Below are 20,156 nucleotides of genomic sequence, written 5' to 3' on the forward strand. Positions count from 1 at the left end.
TGGTCTGCAACTGAGTGGGCCACGCTCTCACGTACCCCTGGCCTGCTCAGCGCCCCAGCTTTGGCTCTGGGCCTTTGCACGGACTGCCCCACCACCTAGAATGCTTCTCTTGCTTTTCTCTCTGAGTCTAAAAAACGCCAAGATCCTGCTTACATGCTACTCCTCCAGCACACCTCCCTGGTCTTCTCCATTTTAACATACTCTCTCATGTCTCTGCCATAGCACCGCTCTGTCCCTGCTTTGGGGGGAGCTCTCTATAGTTAATGTTCATTCATTCTCTGTAGTTAAGATTCATTCACTCAAGGGCGCCTGGGTGGCTCAGTCGGTTAGGCATCCGACTCTTGGTTTCGGCTCAGGTCATGATCTCATGGGCTGTGGAATGGGTGCCGTGTCAGGCTCCACGCTCAGCAGAGATTCTCTCCCTCTGCTCCTCCCCCACTTGAGCATGTGCATGCGCGTGCTCTCTCTCTCACAAGTAAATAAATAAATCTTCAAAGAAAAAGCATCATTCACCCACCCAACAAATACGTATTGAACAACTATGTGCTAGACATAGTGCTGTAAACTGTGTGCATGTCCTGTCCCCAACCAGACCCCGAGGACCCAAGGTCAGGGACCGCTCTATCATCTTTGCCCGTTGCAGTTCACCTAGCTCACTGCCGTACAAACAGCAGGTGTCATAAGATCACCCCGCAGGCTCACGGGCAGCACCCCACTGCACTGGGCTCCCAGCGCACCTCTGCCAGGCTCTGCAGCCACTGTCCCTGTGTCTGGAACCCGCCTTCCCCGGACATTTGCACACTCACTCTTACCTCCTTCCATCTCTGTCCACAGACTATTCTTTAAAGGCAGCAACCCCCACCTCCAGCCTTGAGCTCCCTCTCTCCCCTAATCTGACACACTGATCCACAGCCAGTTTTTACTGCCCTGGGGTCCATCCCAACCCCAATATCAAGACGACCCCAATATCAGCACCCCAAAGGCAAGGACTTTTGTTGTCTCCTTACTGCTACTGTTCTCGGCGTACAAAATGGCACCTGGCACCTAACACAGGCTCAATATATTGTTGAAAGGAGGAACGGAAGGAAACCTCGGCCTGAGGAGCGACTTGAAAGCGGATGAACCTGGAGAGGCCGGTGGGACAAAAGTACCTGCAGGTCTAAGAAACGGAGAACGAGATTACCTCTTCCAGATGCTGGGCTGAAGGCCTCTGAGAGAGCGGGGTCTCTGACTCACTGCAAGAACGCTCATCTTCCTCTTCATGCAACACGGAAGAATTCTGGGACACAGACCTGCAAAAGTCCAGAGAGAGGAGCATCTGAAGCCAGTGTCCGTGTAAAGAATGGAACTGGCCTGTACTCCCGTTAGCCAGACTCCACAGGAAGAAGGCCCAGAGGGAAGGGGAGGGGAGGGGGGGGCAACCCAGGTCTCAAGAAGGAGGATGGAGGTGGGAAAGAGCCCTCGGGAGGGACTGGGAGTTCTTCTGGGTGTCAGAAAACCTCCGCTTTACCTTTAACTCCTTCAATAACTCGTGTCCAAACCAGGAAAAAACCACTGACATTTTTAGGGTCTCAATTATTTTTATCTATAAAATATGCTCCTTAACTCTGCCACAGAAAGCTTCTCATGGCTTGTGCCTAGTTGGGTTTAAATGCCTAAGAGGTACAGGTACAGACCATAATTTCCTTCAGTCTTCAGACTACGCTCCCCATGGGCCTCAGTGACCCTAGGGATGTCCTCTTCACATACCCTGTCCGCCTGCCAAAAACACACAAGATTTGCGTGTCTGGATTCTCCTAAGTACCCACATGCCACCTTATTTCCGCCCCCTAAGGAGTGGGGTAACCTTCTGCATGAGTGTTAGCCCCAGGTCTTCCGTGAAACAAAGAGCTCTGGGAACAGCCCAAAGGGTCTACCCTGCCCTTGGGGACCCAGGACATGAGCCGGTACTGAGGACGGAAAGACGGAGTGAAAGCATATCACCAGGGACCCCAGGGTCAACACGGTTGAGCACCAACCACTCACTTGGAAAGACTCTTTTTGAGCTTGATTCCTTGGCTGCTGCAGTCAGACAGGCGGTCGAGCGGGGAGAGTGTCCTGCCAGGGGGCAGGTGGCCATCGCTGCCGTAGGAGGGCAGCATTCCTGACAGGTGGCCATCTCCAAGCACGTGGAGGGCTGGGGCCGCTGGGGATGGGGTGAGGGGCCCATTGAGGGCTTCCAGAAGAGACACCACTTCGTAGCCTGGTGGAATGTTCTCTGAGGACTAGGGCAATCAGAGACGGGTTGAAAAATTAATTAAGTACTCTTTGTTTTATGGCATGATCGTGTTTCTTGCTCTACACTGAAAAATGTTTTCTTTTACATCTGGTCTGGCAAGAAGAGCTTCTGTAAGAGGCCAAAGAAAGATAAAATGTCAAAGAAACCCATATTCCGAGATTCCACTTAGAGATGAACTTCTTAGTAATGTTTATTTTTTATTTTTTATTTTTTTTAAGATTTTATTCATCCATTTCAGACAGACAGAGTCAGCGAGAGAGGGAACACAAGCAGGGGGAGTGGGAGAGGGAGAAGCAGGCTTCCCGCTGAGCAGGGAGCCCGATGCGGGGCTCGATCCCAGGACCCTGGGATCATGACCTGAGCCAAAGGCAGCCGCTTAACGACTGAGCCACCCAGGCGCCCCAGTAATGTTTATTTTTTTGATTGTAATGGAAATATATGTTCATTACAGGAAGTTTGAAAAATACAGAAAGGTAAAAAAAAAAGGGGGGGGCGAAGAATCAATAATCAAATCTCCCAAAATAAAACTTTTAATACCATTCTGGTGTATTTTCTTCCAATCTTTTTCTCTGTATGGTTTACACAGTTATATACTCTGTAAATAACAATTTTATATCCTGCTTTTGTCAGCAAACATAAACATTTCCCTTCATATACGTCCCCTTTTCATAGAGTCCACATTTCCTACCTCTTCTACTCATGCTGGGGACTTAGCAACGTCCGACATTTCCTACTGTAAACCACACTTTTTTTCTTTAAGATTTTATTTATTTGTCAGAGAGAGAGAGAGAGAGAGCACAAGCGGCAGAGGGGAGGAGAAGCAGACCCCTCCCCCCACTGAAGAGGGAGCCCAAAGTGGGGCTCGATCCCAGGACTCTGGGATCATGACCTGAGCTGAAGGCAGATGCTTAACCAATTGAGCCACCCAGGCGCCCCTTATTTATTTATTTAATTAATTAATTAATTTATTTATTTATCTGAGAGAGGGCACATGTGGTGCAAGTGAGCAGGGGGAGGAGCAGCGGGGGAAGGGGAAGGAGAGAATCTGAAGCAGACTCCTTCCTCACTCAGCACTGAGCCCAATGCGGGGTTCCATCTCAGGACCACAAGATCTTGACCTGAGCGGAAGGAACTCTTAAGCTATCAGACTGCACGACCCAGGTGCCCCCCATGGAGTCTCTTTTGAAAAGCTTTCGAATCTGAAAAGTGAAAAATGGTATCTCATTTTAATTTGCATATTGTGGATTTTTAATGTGGTTAACTTAAAAAAAAAAAAGATGTTTAACCAGCTAAGCATCCTCTTCTAAGGATTTTATTTTTTTTTTATTTTAAATTTTTATGTTTTTCCTCTTCTGAGAATTTTAAAAAATATCTTTTGTCCATTTATTTTCTGTTTGATTCATAGGAGCCATGGCAAAGATACTAGGTTTCTCTCTGATATAAATGTTGTGAAGACATTTTTTTTCCTTAAGTGATTCATGGTTTGCCTTTTAATTTTAATCCTTTACACATCTTTTACACAACTGAACTTTTAATTTTTTTATGTGGTAAAATCTACACTTTATTTTTTCTGTAGCATTCCTCTGCTTTTAAGCTTAGAGAGTCCTCTCCCATTCAAAGTCAACTAAACACTCACCTAGAAGTTACTCTCAGTCTTTAACGTTTGGTTTGCTTTGCTTTTGCTTTAATATAGTTAACCAGTTACTCCGTCTGGAATTTACTCGTTAATCTGGTAAGGAGTGAGGTTCTAAGCTGATTTTTCCTCCGTAAATAGCTAACTAATTATCCTAATACCACGTACTGAAGGAGGACTCTCCTCCACTCGTGTGTGAATCTGGAGAAAGTGTCCGCTAGGACCACACAGCTTCAGGCTGCATTCTAGCGCTATCTACTTGCCCCGTGACACAGAAGTGAAGTATGTCATCCACTTGGCTCCCAGTTGCTGGAGCCATGAAATGGAATAAAGAAAAACGGTTACCTCCTTCGAGGACCCAGATAAACATAGTAAATGGTATTCCAATGCAAAACAATCATCCCCTTGTTCCTGCTTAGAGGGAGCTCCCGACTGGGGTGAGGCTGCAAGCAGGCTGCCCCAGGCTCGGTGAATATTTTTTTTTTTTTTTTAAAGATTTATTTATTTATTTGAGAGAGAGAGAGAGAATGAGAGAGAGAGAGAGTACATGAGAGGGGGGAGGGTCAGAGGGAGAAGCAGGCTCCCTTACTGAGCAGGGAGCCCGATGTGGGACTCGATCCCGGGACTCCGGGATCATGACCTGAGCCGAAGGCAGTCGCTTAACCAACTGAGCCACCCAGGCGCCCCTGGGCTCGGTGAATATTAACTGGACGCCGAATTCCCAAGGAGGAAAAGGGGGATTTAATGATCAGTATCCAATTTTCCGTTGTAATACTGGTTGGTTTTAACACAACGTGACCTCAGCCAGCTTACTAAACACTGCAGCTTGCCAAGGTTTAATTACTTGTTGCAAAGTCAGGTAAAGAAGGATGAAAGATGCAAAGCACCAGCAAGGAGACCAGAGCGCTTGCTTCCCGGGTGGTCCCGGGGCCCAGCCCAACTCACCGAATGCTCTTCCGAGTCAGACGTCTGGGACGAGATGATGGGGTTAAAGCTGGTTGGGGACAAGGGGCCCAATTTTTTCCTCATGGCCCGGATCTGAAGCAGTGCCCGGAAGGCTAGAAGAAGGAAACAGAGCATCAGGCCATGCTGGTGCAGGAGTCAGGATGAACAGGAGCTGGGGCACAAACCACAGTCCCCCCTCCCGCACGGCGGTCAGGCGGTCAGTTTGCAGACCCTCCCACTGGGTCTTGGCCTGCAGCTCTGGGACTCACGCAGTCGGCAGATGGGGCAGTTGTTGGCCTGGTAGCGCAAGGTGTCGGCACACGTGTTACACAGGCAGAGGTGGCGACAGGGCAGAATCAAAGTGTCCCGGACATCTGAGAGACACACCACACACTCAGCACTGTTATCGCTTACTTCATCCTCAGCCACCTGTCCCAGGAGACAGAAACGTAGTCAGTGACACAAAGACCTTGGTGTCCTCTCTTTTCTATACAACCAGCTTGCCTGAAGAGCTGAGACGAGGAGTAAGAATAAAATCTTACATTTACTTGGGACTTTACAGTTTAGCAAGTGCATTTGCATACTGGGTTTCACTTATTCTGGGAGCTGTTTATCGCAAGCCATCCTAGGGGGCTCAGATGGTCGGGGCAGAGACATAAGAAGACCACACGGGGAAGGGCAGTGGCCACGTGGGAACTCTGCAGGGTAGCCGGGTAACCGAGCGGCCAGACCTCTGCAGAGGAACTCATCCAAACCTGCCGATGCTTTTCATTTCCAAAGTGATATAAGCATAAGCATCTGGAATGAGGAAGAAAATACCCTCCTCGGGCCAAACTGATTCCAGAGTTTGGCAGGCTAAATCCCTAGATCCTAGCTTCATCAGAGCGTTTCTCCCTCTGCCTCCTGGGGAAAGTACATTTAGAATTTTGGATAGAACTTGCCTTAGAATCTTGTGTGTTGTACTTGTTTTCAATTCCATAGATCTCCTGAAGGAGGTAGCTGACGCCATCTACCTGAAGAGCAAACAGCAAAGTTCAAGGGCAAGCTGACTCGATGGAGAGAAAGTGGGAACACGCCCCTAAACCTTCTCTGGTAACCAAGGACTACTGATTCACAATGAAAAAAATCAAAGGCCTAGACAAGTAAAGGATGCTTTTATTTACTTATGTTTTCCCTTTGACAGGGAAAAGAAAATCATATGTTTAATTCACCCACCATTATGCCCAATAGGGAACATAAAAGTTCACAAATCCAACACTAATTCGTGCACTGCAGCTCACTGTTAGGAAAGCATAGTTGAGAAAGGCACAGACTGGCAAAAGGGTGGAAGAATATGCATCAAAATAAAAGCATTAGCTATATAATAGAAGTGAAGTGCAGACATTATAAAAATAAAGGAAAGGAGGGGCGCCTGGGTGGTGTAGTCGGTTAAGTGTCCAGCTCTTAGTTTTGGCTCAGGTCATGATCAGGCGGCAAGACTGCGCCCTGCATCGGGCTCCATGCCGAGCACCAGGTCTGCTAAAGTTTCTCTCTCCCTCCCCGCCTCGCGCTCTCTCTAAAACAAATAAATCTTCTTTTAAAAAGATTTTATCTTTGCTTTTTCTGCGCTCGAGCTCGTGGTGGCGGCAGCAGGCGCGCCCTCGACATGCAGAACGACGCTGGCGAGTTCGTGGACCTGTGCGTGCCGCGGAAATGCTCCGCCAGCAACCGCATCATCGGCGCCAAGGACCACGCGTCCATCCAGATGAACGTGGCCGAGGTTGATAAGGTGACGGGCAGGTTCAACGGCCCGTTCAAAACCTACGCTATCTGTGGGGCCATTTGCAGGATGGGTGAGTCCGATGACTCCATCCTCCGACTGGCCAAGGCTGATGGCATCGTTTCAAAGAACCTCTGACTGGAGAAGATCACGGATGTGGGATATTTGTCATAAATAAATAGTAAAACCCAAAAAAACAAAAAATAAAATAAATAAATAAATAAAAAGATTTTATTTTTTAAAGATTAATTTATTTTTAGAGAGAGCGAGCGAGCGCACAAGCAGGGGGAGGAGCAGGGGGGAGAGAGAACCTCCTGCAGACTCGCCGTTGAGCACGGAGCCTGATGCAGGGTTGGGTCCCAGGACCCTGAGACCACGACCGGAGCTGAAATCAAGAGTCGGACGCTTAACCAACTGTGCCACCCTGGAGCCCCATAAATAAATAAATCTTAGAAAAAAATAATAAAGGAATGGAACAGAGAAAGAAAGAGAGGAGAAACAGGCAAGGGAAGGAGTGGAAGGGAAGAGACATGAGAAGAGACAAGGAAGAGAGGAGGACCCTGAAGGAGAGGCCGACGGAGCCCCTCCGCCTGCACGAGCCACCCCACCACCCACACGGCCAAGGAGCCCTCCTGGCCCTATTCCTTAAAACCCCAACTTCAAGGCCCACTTGCCCTAGCCCGGGCCACGTCGGTGTCAAAGCAGGCCCTTCCCTTGTTTCTCTATGTGAGCCCACTCCCCCCTCTGCTTCACCTCTGCCCCACTGAGGTCCTCCCCTAGGACTGAGCCTGTCACTGATTTCACAGCCCACTCTCCAGTTTGACAGAGTCTGCTGCTAACGTCAAGCCGGCAACAGGAAAATAGATAAACCATTTACCTTGAGCTACCCTAGCCTTTCCATCCGCTCTAGGTGTCCTGGAGAATGAGGCCTCCCCATGAGACAACTCACCAAGGCTTGGCCTTCCCAGGCAGTACCCTGGGCTCAGGATCTGTTTTCCCCTCTGCCTTTTAAAACTTGTTTCAGGGGCGCCGGGGTGGCTCAGTTGGTTAAGCGACTGCTTCGGCTCAGGTCATGATCCTGGAGTCCCGGGATCGAGTCCCGCATCGGGCTCCCTGCTCAGCGGGGAGTCTGCTTCTCCCTCTGACCCTCTTCCCTCTCATGCTGTCTCTCATTCTCCCTCAAATAAATAAATAAAATCTTAAAAAAAATAAAAAAAATAAAACTTGTTTCAACCTACTAATTGATTAAATTGGAAAGGATATTATCAACAAATTTATACTCAGGTGTTATTGACTGCTATTGACCTCATGAAGAGGCAAGAACACTTAACCCCCAAGAATGAATAATGCATCTATCACCCATCTGCAGGGGGGCCTGCCAATGCGCCCGGCACTACTCTCCCCTCCTCACTCTCTCTGACTCTGCTTCCACTCTGGCAAAAGTGGGAAAAAAAAGTACTGGCACCTAGCAGGGGTTAGGAGCAGACACAGGCATAACTTGCTGGTCATTCTGGGAGGGGGCAGATGGCCAGTAAACTTGGGATTTTAGAAAAGCGGTGGTGGGATGAATTAAGCCCAGGGCCCTAATTGGCTCTGAAATGGACCCCAATACTTTATCCGTTAGCTTGGGAGTGTTCCTCACCCTGGCATTTTATTTTTTTTTTAAGATTTATTTATTTGAGAGAGCGAGAATGAAAGAGAGAGAGAGCACATGAGAGGGGGGAGGGCCAGAGGGAGAAGCAGGCTCCCCGCCGAGCAGGGAGCCCGACGCGGGACTCGATCCCGGGACTGCGGGGTCATGACCTGAGCCGAAGGCAGCCGCCCAACCAACTGCGCCACCCCGGCGCCCTCTCACCCTGGCATCTTAAAATAAAAAGAGCTCTCCCTAAACTTAATGTCAAGAGACAAATCTTGTCCTTTCGTTTCTCAAGCCTTTTGCTCAGATAATGGCCGCCTCGACACCAGCCATCCTGGAACAATAAAGACACCCAACATCAGTATTCCTTTCAGGCCACCCAAGGAGTTTCTAACACACAACAGTACTCCCTTTTTCACTTTTCGATTAAAAAAAAAAAGGGCAGTGGGAGAGAAAGGAGGGTGCTTAGCAAAAGAGAAAAAAAGAGAAAGATCAAAAGAAAGAAGGGGGGGCACCGAGGAGCCCTGGCCGTCAAGTACTTACCACTTGTTTCTGTTTGAGGGGCTTGACACAGAAAGTTCCATCTGCGTGCTGGAACGAAAGAGGCCAGTTATGACCTGGAGGCGGGGGCGGGGCAAGAAGGTACCAGGCGTTCCTGGTTACTGCTCTCGATTATCCATGCCTGCAATTACAGACTCCTCACACCCGCAGGGCCTTCCAAGTACCCAGCCTGACCTTTCCATTTTAAGAAGAGGAAACTGCGGGGCGCCTGGGTGGCTCAGTCGTTAAGTGTCTGCCTTCGGCTCAGGTCATGATCCCAGGGTCCTGGGATCGAGTCCCGCATCGGGCTCCCTCCTCGGCGGGAAGCCTGCTTCTCCCTCTGCCTCTGCTGCTCCCCCTGCTTCTCTCTCTCCCTCTCTCTCTCCTCCTCTGTCTCTCATGGATAAATAAAAAAAAAAAAAAAAAGAAGAGGAAACTGCGGCCTCGGGAGCTGCAGGTCACACAGCAAGTTAGCAGCAGGTGCTGGAACTAGACCCCAGGGTAGCCTCCGGCTTGACCACATCCTCCGAGCCGGACCCATCCTGCTGCACTCAGGCAGCCGGCAGACAGGGCTGCCCGCGTCCCCACACAAAAGCCAGTTAAAAGTAATAAAATTGAGGCCCTGTGAAGTTACTCACCTTTTCGAAAGTGCCCAGCAGTACATGGCAATGGCCAAAATACTCTGAAAAAAATAAAATAAAATAAAGGCACATGGATGAGGAAGAAAGCCCAACACCACATCTTGATGCCCGTCTACCTTCCCCAATTCCCCGTACCCAGCAAACCAATGCTCTGGGCTGTGAGGAGAAGGGGCACATTCTGTAACCCGTGCTGCTCTCGTCTGCCTGAGGAGCACGCGGGGACGTAGAGACCACCTGCCTGATCCCGATGGAGAGGGCCTGTTGTTCGTGCACCACCAAAGGGCAGTGTGTACAGCGAAAGAAGACAGAAAATGCCCATTACCGTCTCCTTCATCCACCACGGCGTGGACCACTAAAGGGTAAACCTCTCGGTCCAGATCAAAGCCAAGCTGAAGGGAGAGAAAAGAAAAAAAAAAAAAAAAAGGACTTAACATGTTGAAATGGCACAGTAATCCATCAGGGAGGGAGGTGTCGTCAAGAAGCATTAACTTCGGGGCGCCTGGGTGGCTCAGTTATTAAGCGTCTGCCTTTGGCTCAGGTCATGATCCCAGGGTCCTGGGATCGAGCCCCGCATCGGGCTCCCTGCTCGGCGGGAAGCCTGCTTCTCCCTCTCCCTCTGCTGCTCCCCCTGCTTATGCTCTCCCTCTCTCTCAAATAAAGAAAATCTTAAAAAAAAAAAAAAGAAAAGCATTAACTTCATCTCCGCTCTGGTTCATCAACCTCGTGACCACCTAAGTCTGTTTCATTGAAGGCCACGGTTTCTTTCTAAAGCCTTGTGGCTATAAAACCCTCTAACTTGCAGTTTCTTTTCTCCAAGCATGGCTTTCTCCAAGTATGTGAGGTGAATGGGCTACTTTGGAACAGAAAAATTAACGACATTAGGTATCTCTTAAGGGCGTGAAGGAGTCACAGGGCTGAAAAGGACAGCGTGGCCTCCGAGCATCCAGGGAGCCCGGACACTGCTGGCCGTAGTCTGGACGAGGCCCTAGGCCCCTCTGGGTCCACGTGAGGAACCGGCCCCTGCACCTCCGCCCAGCAGCCTGTCGCCTGGTCCAGAGGCCGCTCACCTCCTCCTCCGGCCACTCGGAGGGGTCCACGGTGTGAGAGGGCAGGCAGAACTGCTGACAAACCCCTCGCTTGTAGTGCACCGTCTCCGACTGCAGGCTGTTGTCTTTGGGGATGTAGCTGTTGAGCAAAGAGGGAAGCAAAGCAAAAGTCAGTATTGAGCCCAGACAGAGGGGCCATTTCCTCTGTCCCACGCCTGGTCTCATCAGCAGGCTCTAGGTACAGAAAAGGAAAGGAAAGAAAACATTTCCTTTATCATCCGTTTCCTTTGCTCTTGCTCGGTCATGCCGCTAAACTTATCCATTCAACCCACCCATCTGCAGAAAGGCCGCTTAATTGATGTTTAATAGCATCTTGATGAAATGAAAGGTTCTGCGGCCACCTGCCACTGCACACGATGGCACAATTTGCAGGGAAAAGGTAAAGAGGTGGGGCTCTGGGACGAAAATCCAAATTCAGGAGCCAGATCTCACCTGGCGGTAACAACACCTTTCCTTCCATGGGCGAGCGCGGAAGGCATGGACCCTCACCCATGTGGGAAGGACGCGGCTCACCTGGTCTCTGGTTCTCACCTGGCAATCCCATTCTGGAACTCTTCCGTGGCCTGATAGTAGATGGTGATGGCCACCCGAGCGTCAGTGTCAAAGGTGAACTCCACGTTGTAGCGGACTTTAGCTCTGCCAACCTCTTCTCCAGGGGTCTTTACCTCCTCCGCACACCTGGAAAACGACACAGACTCAGCATTTGGGGGATAGCAAATCAGTATTTTTAAATTTATCTTCTTTTTTAACTTAATACATTGTGAGCTTCTCTCCATGGCCATAGACTTTTTAGGCCGACGTCTTCATTCTGAATGCTGGCCGAGTCCCTCATGACACTGTGGGGGGGCATTTCGGTGGTATCTGATACTTCATAGTGCTAGTGAACGCTCGGGCATTGGCCAGATTTTTTTTTTTTTTTTTTTGGTTTTTACTGTAATCGAACTTACTACTCACATAGTTTCCACGAGGCCTGTCACAAAAGCAGCAGGCCCCACCCCTCCCCTTCCTCCTCTTCAGAAACCATCTCTACCTCTTTTAGCTGATTATTTTGGCATTTACCTGCACGTTTCTAGAGAACATGCTTACACGGTTCTTGACTTTTCAGTTTCAGGTGTTATCCACGGACTTCCTACCACGGGAGCCAGGTTTTCTTTCTCTTTCCTCTCGCTGCCCCATATAAGTACGCCCGCCCCCCAGTGCGGACTTCATGATTCTGGTAGCTCAGCACCTTCGTGTCTGCATTCCTGTGATTATATTCACATGATCCCCAGCCTAGCCACAGAGTAATCGCTGATTATTTGTCTTTTCCTGCATCAGTTTTTCTTGGGAGTTTGGGCTGATTTCCTTTTTCAGTGGCTCCGTTTTCTGTGTCTTTTATCACCCACCCAAACCCTAGCCCTCTGCTGGCTGGTTAAATCTCTCTCCATGTTCAGAAGCGCCAGGTGCTCCATGCATTTCGTCTTCTTGAGGAGGTGCCCAGTGGATCCCAGGCCTGTTGTGTGCCTGCACACAGCCTCCAGGGACCACCCTCCCCCATGACCCTGGCGAGTCCCCGCCACCTCCTTCCTGCATCTCCTGACTTCTTCCTCAGGGTATGCTTCCCTTGTGGCAGGGCCCCTCTTCCACTAGGATGTGTCGGAGGGACAAACTCTTTGAGAGATTTTATTCTACAGTCATACTACATTGGAAGTTTGGTTGAGTAAGGAGTTCTAGGTTATAAATACTTCTAAAAAGCCATTTGAAAGCATTGCTGCATTATCTCTCAGCTTCTAGTGTTGCTCCCAAGAAGAAGCTATTCTGATTGCTGATCCTGTTTTCCTATGATGTAGGACCTTCGCCTTATCATCCATTGACCTGGGCGCTCCAGTGGTCCTTGCCATTTAGAAACTCAGGCCCTCTGGTTCTGGGAAATTCTCTTAAATTAGTTATGTCATTAATGATGATTTCTTCCCTTCTATATTCTCTGTGTTCTTTCCAGAACCATTAGTTGGATGTGCGACCTTGTACACCGGCACTCTATTTCTTTGTCTCTTTCCTCTTTTCTGTATCTCAACCTTTTCGCCTCCACTTTCTGGAATGTTTCAACTTTTCCTCTTCCATTCTATTGGCTTTATCATTTCTGCTACTATGTTTTTAATTTCTGAGTCTTCCCCCCCCCCCCCCGTTGGTTTGTTCTGCCACTGTCTTTCATATTATGGACATTCCTTATGCATCGAAGAATCTTTGGTTGTCTGCTCATATTTATGAAATTTAAAACCCCAGAGACGCCTGGGTGGCTCAGTTGGTTAAGTGTCTCCTTCGGCTCAGGTCATAGTCCCAGGGTCCTGGGATAGAGCCCCACATCAGGCTCCCTGCTCCTTGTGGGCTCTGTCAAATAAATAAATAAAATCTTAAAAAAAAAAAAGAAATTTAAAACCCTAAGGTGCCTGCGTAGCTCAGTCAGTTGAGCATCTGACTCTTGGTTTTGGCTCAGGTCATGATCTTGGGATCCTGGGATGAGCCCCGGGTTGGGCACTATGCTCAGTGCGGAGTCTGCTTCCCCTTGCCCTCTGCCTCTCCCCCGGCTTGTGTGGGTGCTGTCTCTCTCTCTCAAATAAATAAAATAAAGAGAGAGAGAGAGAGAGAGAGAGAGAGAGAGAGAGCACAAGCAGGGGGAGAGGGAGAGGGAGAAACAGGCTCCCCACTAAGCTGGGAGCCCAACATGGGGCTCAATCCCGGGACTTGGAGATCATGACCCGAACTGAAGGCAGACGCTTAACCGACTGAGCCACCCAGGCACACTAAATAAAATAAAATATTTAAAAAACGAAAGTTAAAAGCCCTAATTGGAACTCTGAGTGCATGGTGTAGTTTGGGGATCCTGGGCTTCCCCAGGGACTGATCTGGGTCTTTGGAGGAAACTCCAAGGCCAGTCTCTTTGGTCTTCCCATCCGGGAGGGTTCTACTCCTCAGAGACCGTGTTCCTCTCTTTGGACGAAGGCCTGGGGGCAGAAGGTGTGAGGGCGGCAAGCTGGAGGGTTCAACATCCAGTGTACCTAAATTCACTTAGCCCCCATTTTTAGTATTGCGTTCAACCTTAGCTGTGCCTGGGTCCCCTGAGTCCAGAGTCTCTGTTTTAACTTTTCCATTGAGAATCGTCTGCCAGCCTTCCGCCAGGGTGTGCGGAGGGCAACTCTGGCTGTGCAGCATAAAGGGGGGGATCTGACAGCCTCTTCAGCATGCTTCCCACCAATCCTCTTCATTTTTGCCTCCCATCTCGGTGTCCAGAGGTCCTGGTACTGCCAATTCCTGAGCCTTCGGGGGTAACAGTTTAACTGGGTGATTCTCAGCTTTTCCTTTTGCTCACTCAGGATTCTGATCTCCAGGGCCTGCTAAGTTATTTAACACTTGCCTTTGTTCTAGTCCCTAAACCGCACTGCTGTGGCTTCTTTCCCAACCCCCCAGGTCGTCTGGATTAATGCTTTTAAAAAATACTCGTTAGTGGGTTTTGCCTGGAAGCAAAAGATGTTCAATCCTCCAACTTTACCTGGAAATCTATGAATCAGAATCTACCCTATTTCCATGATCTTGGAAAAACAGCAAGAACACCCTTCACTCTAACGGTTATTGAATAGCAGGTGTTTTCCTCCTATTATCTTGTTGAATCCTGACAACAGCCGTGAAAGGTAAAGTGTGGTGTTGTTCTCTAAGCTCAGGGACTTATGTGAGCTCAGTGCTCGGTGCTCGCAGAGCTGGGAAGCAAGCTGGTCTTCGGCTTCCAGGCGGGGTTCTGCTAGCGCCTCCCAGCACTGCACTCTGCTGGAGCTGTGGCCCTTGAGCCATAGCCAGCACTTGAGCCATAGCCACGCGTGATGAGAGAGAAACACAGTGCAGAGAGTGACCTCAGGAGCCTCAATCCATTCTGCTGCCTCAGGGACTGCCCCAGGGAGGGTGAAGTGCCCCAGGGAGGGCGAGCCCCCAGCTGCAGGCTGCTCCCCGGCAGAGCACCTCCCTCCGAGGCTGCCTGGTCCCCAGAGTGGACTCCGGGGCTGATGGAATAGTTGGGGAAGCAGTCAAAACTTCAGGGACAAATGAAATATAAAAATGAAGAGAGAAAGACAGAAAGTAAATTAGTGGTTGCTTAGGTCTGGAAGAGGGTTTTGGGGGGGAATGTGGAGTCACCATGAGTGAGTTCAGGGTCTCTTTTGGGGGGTGATGAAAATGTTCTAAAATTCGATGGTAGTGATGATTGCACAACTCTGAAAATACTAAAAACCACTGAATTGTACAGCATGTGAGTTTTATCTTAATAAAGTTGTTATATTAAAACAATTATCTGAGAGAAATAAACCTCCTAATGTTAACAGGACTGACATCTTCCTTTGTCCATTTAGAAAAATCTGGGACCTGTGATTTGCCCTCGCCAAATCTGCCTTCCCAGGGGACCAGTGAGTGCATTAGCAGATTGGCACGCTATCTGCAGCATCAGTGTCAAAATTACACGAGCTTAGGGATCGCACAGAGAAGGCAAGTGTTGATGATAATTAATGTTGATGATGATGATTAACCAACCAGCCGAGGGCACTACAGAGGAAGGACACATGAGATGAAGAGTAAATTTAAGCAATAAAATAAGGATTTTATATTCCAACTTCAAATATCCCATTTTTCCCTAGGCTTGCTGAAGCAGTGGCAAAATTCAGTTGTTCCGTCAATAATTCTTTTTTTTAAAAAACCATAAAACAAGGATAATAAGGACTGCTTCCAGGAAAGGGAAAATCCTTCACAAACACAGACGCCAAGTTCTGAACAATCTAGATGCAGGAAGACCTAATCTCCAGGGCCGGGGCTGCTCGGTCAGTGCCAGGGCAGTTCACGTCCCTGAGCCCTGGGGGATCAGACTCCGGGGCTGGCAGAAACTGCTTCACAAGTCTCTGGGGGGAGTCGGCTGCGCTGCACCCAGAACCTGGCCTGAGCCCTACCCCAGGGGAACTTACTTTACGAGTCTTAGTGTGTCCTTCCGGATGTTGATCAGGCTTCTCAGAGTCTTCACGGGCTCTTGGGGAGGTGGGGCAGCATAAGGAAACTGTCAGAAACAAAGTGGGAGAAGGCAGTGTGTTTAGAGAGACCACTAACTGTCCCCTGCTGGCACAAAGCCTCATGGCTGACAGAGAACAGCCTTTCGAGGTGAAATGGGAAGGCCCCATTCTCCTGACTGAGGACACCAAGACCCGACATGTTAAGTGAATTTGCTCAAGGTCACAGCCAGTGGGAGAACGGGGATTCGATTTGGCGTCAAAAGGGCTAGATTTATCTGCTTTTTCCATTGTAGGCAGCTTATTTGAGTCAGCATTCAAAATGTGGATAACTAATAAAAACTCCTACTGAAGTTCCAAATACCAAAGGACACACTGTGGCCGAGTTAATCACAAAAGGCTTTTCCATCTGACCTGAGACAACAGGGAGCCAGACCTGCAAGGTTTTTCCTTCAGTGAAGCCACATGGTGTCTTCGGAATTTAGGAACTGCAAATAAAAGAGAAGCCCATCGTGTGTACAGAGCTGAGGCTGCAAACAGTGAAGAACAAATTTTCCCTGCAGCTGGTTATATAAAGCAGAGTTCTTGAAAATGTGAGCCAAGAGCTATTTTGGGGTCATCAAAGGTTTATGATTGTCATTTACCTTATGCTTTCACTCTTTCCCTGTTGAGATGTGGAGTTCTGCATGATGATAATGAGATAAGGAAGGGGACACAGTAGAAAATTTAAGTGGGGTTTGCTTTCAGACAATTAAGAATGATTTTAAATGCTGCCAGTATTGTTCTAGTGTTATCTGGACAATAAACATTTTTTACACATAATTCACAGAAAACCCACCGGCCAGTCTTTGTAGCTTGGCAAAACTGTGGTACTCCTAGCTCTAGAATTGTCTACCTCCTAGTGCTGGGATCAGAAAATAGGACACCGACATGATCCTCTAATTGCGCCTTCACAGATTTTTGCTGAATGTGGTTCTTTTTCTTGGGAAACATAATTTAACCTATGGTACATCTGATTTTATATATTTAATATGATTGCTGATAATTCACTTGTATGAATGTGACCCTGAAGTAAATACATTCCGTCTACCTTATGTGCATTCAGATTACCCACTTTGTGGGTATTATATAGCAACACTGAATGTGTTCATTGATACATTAAACATATATTCTTTTAAAATATAGAATTGTTGGGCGACTGGGTGGCTCAGATGGTTAAGCATCTGCCTTCGGCTCAGGTCATGATCCCAGGGTCCTGGGATCGAGTCCCGCATCGGGCTCCCTGCTCAGCGGAGAGCCTGCTTCTCCCTCTGCCTCTCTCTCTCTTTCATGAATAAATAAATAAAATCTTTAAAACAATTTATAGGATTGTTGGTTTTTCTAATTACAAAGCAATACATGTTCAAATAGAAAAGCTGAAAAACACACAAAAAATGCAAAATCGGCTACAATTTCACCACTCGGCAATACCAAAGTTAACACTGCAGAATGTGTCTCTCCAGATAGGCGTCCACCCCCTACCCATCTGTCTCCTCACCTATCCTTCTCTGTGTCTAGGCATGGTTTCAAACTGTGCCCACTATTTTATTCTCTTTTTCACTTAGAAAGATGTGGTAAGCATTTCAAAAGTCTATAATCAGACATGACTATACACGCTGGAGAAAGAGACAGTTTATTTAATCAATTTCATAGTATTCAACGTTTTCCATTGGTTTTACTCTTCTTTTTTTTTTTGCCAATACAAATGTTGTGGTGAGTGCCTTGTTCCTACATTTCTGCATGCTTGTTTGATTACTTCCTTAGGACAAATTCCTAGAAGTGGAATTACTGGATCAAAGAGTAAGCATATTTTTAAGACTTTAAAAAATATTTTACCAAATTGTTCTCCAGAAAGCTGATTCCAATTTTGCTCTCCCACTGGCAGCATATGAGGAGGCTTTTCTATAGGAAAGCTGCAATTCTAGTTCAGATCCTCTCTGTGGCCCATTTCCCCACCCCCCACTTCCCTAGGCTGTCACACTAAAGGAATTTAAAACAATTTTAAAATAAGCTTAAGCAAAAAGTAATTAGGCAAGAAAATCCGACACAAATGCTAGTCTATTCTAAAGCCAAAATAAATGACTTTGGGATTAAAATTTTTTTCTGGAGTAGCAAAGTTAATCATATTCATTTGCACAGGTACTTGGGAGTTATCCGTAACTCCTACCTGAGTTTAAAAAAAAAAAAAAGGCGATTCTTCTTTCATTCTTCACCCTTCCCCCCCCCCCAAAAAAAGAAAAACAAAAGGAAAGTGAAAAAGAAAGATGAGTGTTCTTCGTCTTCCACTTAGAATAATCCTGGAGCTTCAGTTCTCTGTCAAAAAGGTACTGACCTTGAAGGTTCGGTCCATTAGTCTCTGAGCAGACCAAACTTTATTCTTTGTCCACTAGTCTTTACCTAAAGCCTGTCTTCATTATGAAAAGTGCAACAGAATTCCAGAAACTGCATTTGGGTATCCTTCATGAAGCTGCTCAGTTTATATACTCCAGAATGATGTCTGAGAAATGGGAAGGCATTCCATAAGGCCATCTTGAGCTTGAGGCAAGAAGTCAGGATAGGCCTTACAGAAGGCCTGGCAGTCTTCCTCCATCTGTGGACCCGGTGGCATGTTTTGTACAAGATTGAAAGGCCATCTCTTCCCCTTGACGGGCTTAGTTGTGCCAAGGTTGTATCTGAGAGAAGAAACTCTGTTTGGTCCTTCCTTGTCACCATTTACTCCTTAATTTAGTGGATGTTTACTGAGTATCTACTATGTGCCAGGATCAAGCTGGGTTCTTTATATAATTTTTTATCTTACTTTATTTAGTTGTGGTAAAATACACATAATATGAAAATGTTCACCTTCACCATTTTAAGCACACAGTTCAGTGGCCTTAAAGGCATTCACATGTCATGATACCATCACCACCATCCACCTCCAGTTTAAATACATTCTTATTTGGTGCGCCTGGGTGGCTCAGTCAGTGAAGTGTCTGCCTTCAGCTCAGGTCATGATCCCAGGGTCTTGGGATCGAGTCCCAGATCAGGCTTCTTGCTCTGCGAGGGGCCTGCTTCTCCCTCTCCCTCTGCCCCTGCTCGTGTGCTCTCTCTCTCAAACAAAAAAATAAATAAAATCTTTAAAAAATATAAATTTAAAAAACACATTCTTATTATTCTTATTTAATATGCTCAACACTAAGAGACATGTCTGCCACACACACCAGATTGTCAGGTCCTCGAGGAACTCAAAAATATGTTGGTTGATTAGATAAATGAAGAATGTCAGTATTAACATCCTCATTTTGCAGATGAAAAAACTGAATTAAAAGATTTGTGTAGGGCGCCTGGGTGGCTCAGTTGGTTGAGCGACTGCCTTCGGCTCAGGTCATGATCCTGGAGTCCCAGGACCGGGTCCCACATCGGGCTCCCTGCTAGGCAGGGAGTCTGCTTCTCCCTCTGACCCTCTTCCTTCTCGTGCTCTCTCATTCTCTCTCAAAAAATAAATAAAATCTTAAAAAAAAAAAAAAAGATTTGTGTAATTACTGAAGATCCAGGGCTAATGAGTCGTAGCATCAGGATTTGAACCCAGAGCCAGGAATTGACTCCAAAGCCACATTCTTTCCATTGCAGCTGCCTCAGCTAGTGCAGGGCAAGCTGCTCTGATCCCGGGAGCTCTCTAGGAGCCTGTGTAAAGTGTAGAGAGTCTGACAGTTAAACACTCACTGCAAAAGATACCAAATCCTGTTCAGGTTCTGAAAGCTAGTCGAAACTCTGGATTACATTCTTATGCTTAGCCAGCAGTACATACAGAAGCAGATCTAATGCAATACTCCTTTTAAATTTTAACAGGAGTATCTACGGTCTTAGAGAAAAGCTTCCTTGGAGCACAGCATGACAAAATCCTTTCGTTCGTAAGATCTAAGAGCACCTGCAGAAGACACGAACGTACATTCAGGGTATGGCGGTGCCAGAGAACACTGCCAGCAGCAGAAGCAGCCACTGCTCACCTCCTGCCTGAGCTGCTCAGAAGCGTGGTACTGATAGATATTTCTAGAACACAGTGGTTTCTCCTTGAAACTATTTTTAAGGAACAAAGATGTGTATCCATCCATTCAATACTCTCACTTCGCCCTGAGTCCCGTGCTGGGCTTGGGATCTGGTGAGGGACCAGGCACCCCTCTCTTGGTTCTGTCCGTAGGGGACCCAGAGCTGTGACAGCTTGCATCTGGTCCAGCACCCTCCCAGGACTGGCCTGCTGTGTCTGTACTGAAATTAGCCCAAATCTCAGAGTCCTTTAAATCCCGAACATCTCAAGTCCATCACAGGAGTATAGTAGAGGCTCAGCCAAATGAACTCTTTCAACGGGCCCCCGGGGACTGCCCATCCAGGTTCTGCATGAACACTGAGCAAGTGAGTCCCTCTTTGGCCTTTACCCTAGTGTTCATCAGTTTCCTTTTACACTTGCCTGACACTGGCCAAGTGCCACCTAGTGACCAAATGAGGAACTGCCAGTTTAGACGGAACAGAAGCAGCATGCGCCGCTGAACGAGTCTGTGTGTGTGTGTATATCAACCATATAGCCTAG

General features: G+C 47.7%; 3 protein-coding genes across 11 annotated transcripts in view; 2 read left to right on the forward strand and 1 right to left on the reverse strand.

Moving 5' to 3' along the window:
• LOC113939299 (60S ribosomal protein L35a-like) overlaps positions 1–20,156 on the forward strand; it is a 426,207-nt gene that overhangs the window by 161,084 nt on the left and 244,967 nt on the right. The gene's annotated exons all lie outside the window — the stretch shown is intronic.
• The window catches only part of RNF157 (ring finger protein 157), a 78,112-nt gene that overhangs the window by 13,348 nt on the left and 44,608 nt on the right, over positions 1–20,156 (reverse strand). For 7 of the 9 annotated variants that reach the window (XM_027625087.2, XM_027625089.1, XM_027625088.1 and 4 more), the window contains exons 3-13: positions 15,515–15,603; positions 11,070–11,216; positions 10,500–10,617; positions 9,671–9,821; positions 9,430–9,473; positions 8,795–8,842; positions 5,798–5,869; positions 5,126–5,285; positions 4,857–4,969; positions 2,026–2,264; positions 1,184–1,292 (exon numbers count right to left, since the gene is read on the reverse strand). In XM_027625087.2, the coding sequence (XP_027480888.1) occupies positions 1,184–1,292; positions 2,026–2,264; positions 4,857–4,969; positions 5,126–5,285; positions 5,798–5,869; positions 8,795–8,842; positions 9,430–9,473; positions 9,671–9,821; positions 10,500–10,617; positions 11,070–11,216; positions 15,515–15,603 (1,290 nt within the window). The remainder of the gene's footprint in view (positions 1–1,183; positions 1,293–2,025; positions 2,265–4,856; positions 4,970–5,125; positions 5,286–5,797; positions 5,870–8,794; positions 8,843–9,429; positions 9,474–9,670; positions 9,822–10,499; positions 10,618–11,069; positions 11,217–15,514; positions 15,604–20,156) is intronic. The other 2 variants (XM_027625092.2, XM_035724495.1) reach the window with 1 other exon arrangement.
• Positions 6,458–6,819, forward strand: LOC113939301 (40S ribosomal protein S21-like). The gene has a single exon (XM_035724511.1). It carries the CDS (start codon positions 6,502–6,504, stop codon positions 6,751–6,753), a length of 252 nt encoding a protein of 83 aa, XP_035580404.1. The 5' UTR covers positions 6,458–6,501; the 3' UTR covers positions 6,754–6,819.

Source organism: Zalophus californianus, chromosome 16, assembly GCF_009762305.2.
Source record: "Zalophus californianus isolate mZalCal1 chromosome 16, mZalCal1.pri.v2, whole genome shotgun sequence".
Classification (NCBI taxonomy): Eukaryota; Metazoa; Chordata; class Mammalia; order Carnivora; family Otariidae; genus Zalophus; species Zalophus californianus.